At 47.8% G+C, this 2,277-nt stretch overlaps 1 protein-coding gene across 1 annotated transcript; it reads right to left on the bottom strand.

Annotated features, from left to right (window-relative positions):
- Positions 1 to 1,485: 1,485 nt before the first annotated feature.
- Positions 1,486 to 1,863, bottom strand: LOC115271521 (ribonuclease H-like). The gene has a single exon (XM_029914229.1). It carries the CDS (start codon positions 1,861 to 1,863, stop codon positions 1,486 to 1,488), a length of 378 nt encoding a protein of 125 aa, XP_029770089.1.
- Between the last annotated feature and the right edge of the window lie 414 nt (positions 1,864 to 2,277).

Here is a 2,277-nt window from a genome sequence, read left to right as displayed (position 1 = left end):
TTTACATGCCCTAATTTTCTATCCATGACCTTAATGTTGGCTTTTAATTGAGCAGCTACTTGTCGCTGTATGTTACTGATGTCATATAATATACGACTCATGTAAGCATCTATTTTTAATCTAGGCTGATATTCATCTGGGGGCTGCCCTCTTACCCACCAATGCTCGGGAGCTCTCATGGGTCTTCCCATCATGGCCTCAAATGGAGTAAAGCCATGAGAAGCTATAGTTGATCTAATAGCCATTAGAACAAGGGGGAGTTTTATATCCCAGTCCTTTCCTTGGAGGGAGATGACTTTCCTCAATGCAGTTTTTAGTGTTCTATTAGTTCTTTCAACTGAACCGGAGCTTTGGGGATGACCTGCAATGCGTAATCGCTGCTTTACTCCCAAGGCTTGGCACAACACTTGAGTAATCTCACCAACGAAGTGAGGACCTTGATCTGAGTCCATTTCCAAGGGCAACCTAAATCTGGAAAAGGTTTCTTCTAAAAGGACCTTAGCCGTTGTTTTGGCAGTACAATTCCTTGTTGGATAAGCCTCTACCCATTTGGTGAACACGTCAACTACTACTAAACAGTATTTATGACCCCTGCCAGTGCAGGGAAGGGGACCAATATAGTCGATTTGGATCCTGCACCAAGGACCTTCTACGAGATGGTGCTGCAAGGGTCCCTTAGCGATTCTTGATGTTGCGTTGTTCTCTACACATCTTAGGGCAGGTCTTCACTACAGGGGGGGGTCGATTTAAGATACGCAAATTCAGCTACGCGAATAGCGTAGCTGAATTCGACGTATCGGAGCCGACTTACCCCGCGGTGAGGACGGCGGCAAAATCGACCTCCGCGGCTCCCAGTCGACGGCGCTTACTCCCACCTCCGCTGGTGGAGTAAGAGCGTCGATTTGGGGATCGATTGTCGCGTCCCGACGAGACGCGATAATTCGATCCCTGAGAGATCGATTTCTACCCGCGGGTAGTGTAGACCTAGCCTTAGACAGGATTAGATGTGGGTATTAACATCCTTCCAGATTTCTGGCCACCAAGCTACAGACGTCAGTTGCGCCATGGTCTTCTCTGGACAAAAGTGGCCTTGTTGATGGGCTAGCATGACCAGTTCCTTTCTCAGGCTGCAGGGCATCACCAACACCGGGAATGCATTGTTGTCATTCCTTTTACAGGCTAAGATGAGTCCATGCTTGTCTGTGTAGATAGAGTACCCTTTGCTCTCTACTTTTTCCAATAAACTTTTGATTTGTTGATCTCGCTGTTGAAGCTGTTTGATGTCAAGTTGGCTATTTACATCAGGATCCAAAGGTTGAATCTTGGAGATGGGAGATGGTGTATGGCTCCATAGATGGCTTTCGTCTAATAAAGCGGCCTCCTTGGCTAGACAATCCACTTGGTGGTTTAATTTAGATGCTTCCATATGGTCCTTACAATGAGCCTTCACCTTACACATATAGGTACCTCCTTTCCTGTCAGATGCTAGATTCCAGGCGTGTTGAAGATAGTTGAGTACTTTATGGGTTTTCCATCTGACGAGTGCATTTGGTTCTGGATCCATACTGGCATCCAATCGCTCAGAGCCCGAATCACCCAGTCTGAGTCCGAACAAATACATACGTCTTCTTCCTGCTTTTCCTCATACAGGACTGCTACCACTGCCACTATTTCAGCTGCTTGAGCCGAATACGGTCTCACCGTGCCTTGCAGTACCTTTCCTGAGTTTGGCTGTAAGGCCGCATATCCGGCGTGTACCTGGCCGTCTTGATGGCAACAACTACCGTCCACCACCCATATGGTTAGTTTCATTTCCTTAATTCTCAGGAAGCTCTTTTCCACTTTAAAGGGAGATTTAATCATCGGAGTCGACGGTGATAAAGGGCACTCATGGCCCTGTCCTTCCGACAGCAGCGCATAAGGAAGGATACTAAATTGAGGCGACTTGCATACCGTGATGTCTCGGTTTACCAAGCTTAGAGTCCAATTAGCAAGTCGAGGGGAGGACACTCGTCCCTCGTTGATTTTCCCTGATACGACATATTTGATGGGCGTGTGTGATGTTCTCAGGATAACAGGAGCCAATCCCATCAAATACTCCCAATGGCTGAGTGCCCACACCAGTGCTAAGACCTCCTTCTCACAGGGGCTGAATGTCCGTTCCACCTGAGTAAGAACGCTCGACCCATAGGTGACCGGTCGTAGTCCGCTGCCTTGATCCTGCAACAACACTGCACTAATTCCATCCCCATCTGTGGCCAGCTGTAGATGAAAAGG

The sequence above is a fragment of the Terrapene carolina genome, unplaced genomic scaffold, assembly GCF_002925995.2.
Source record: "Terrapene carolina triunguis isolate 2854851 unplaced genomic scaffold, T_m_triunguis-2.0 Scaffold33764, whole genome shotgun sequence".
NCBI classification, from domain to species: domain Eukaryota; kingdom Metazoa; phylum Chordata; order Testudines; family Emydidae; genus Terrapene; species Terrapene triunguis.
This window is presented reverse-complemented; position numbering and strand designations above follow the sequence as displayed.

What these genes read in the sequence shown, in the direction of transcription:
- LOC115271521 (XM_029914229.1), bottom strand. Translation starts at nt 1,863, where the DNA reads ATGATTAAATCTCCCTTTAAAGTGGAAAAGAGCTTCCTGAGAATTAAG.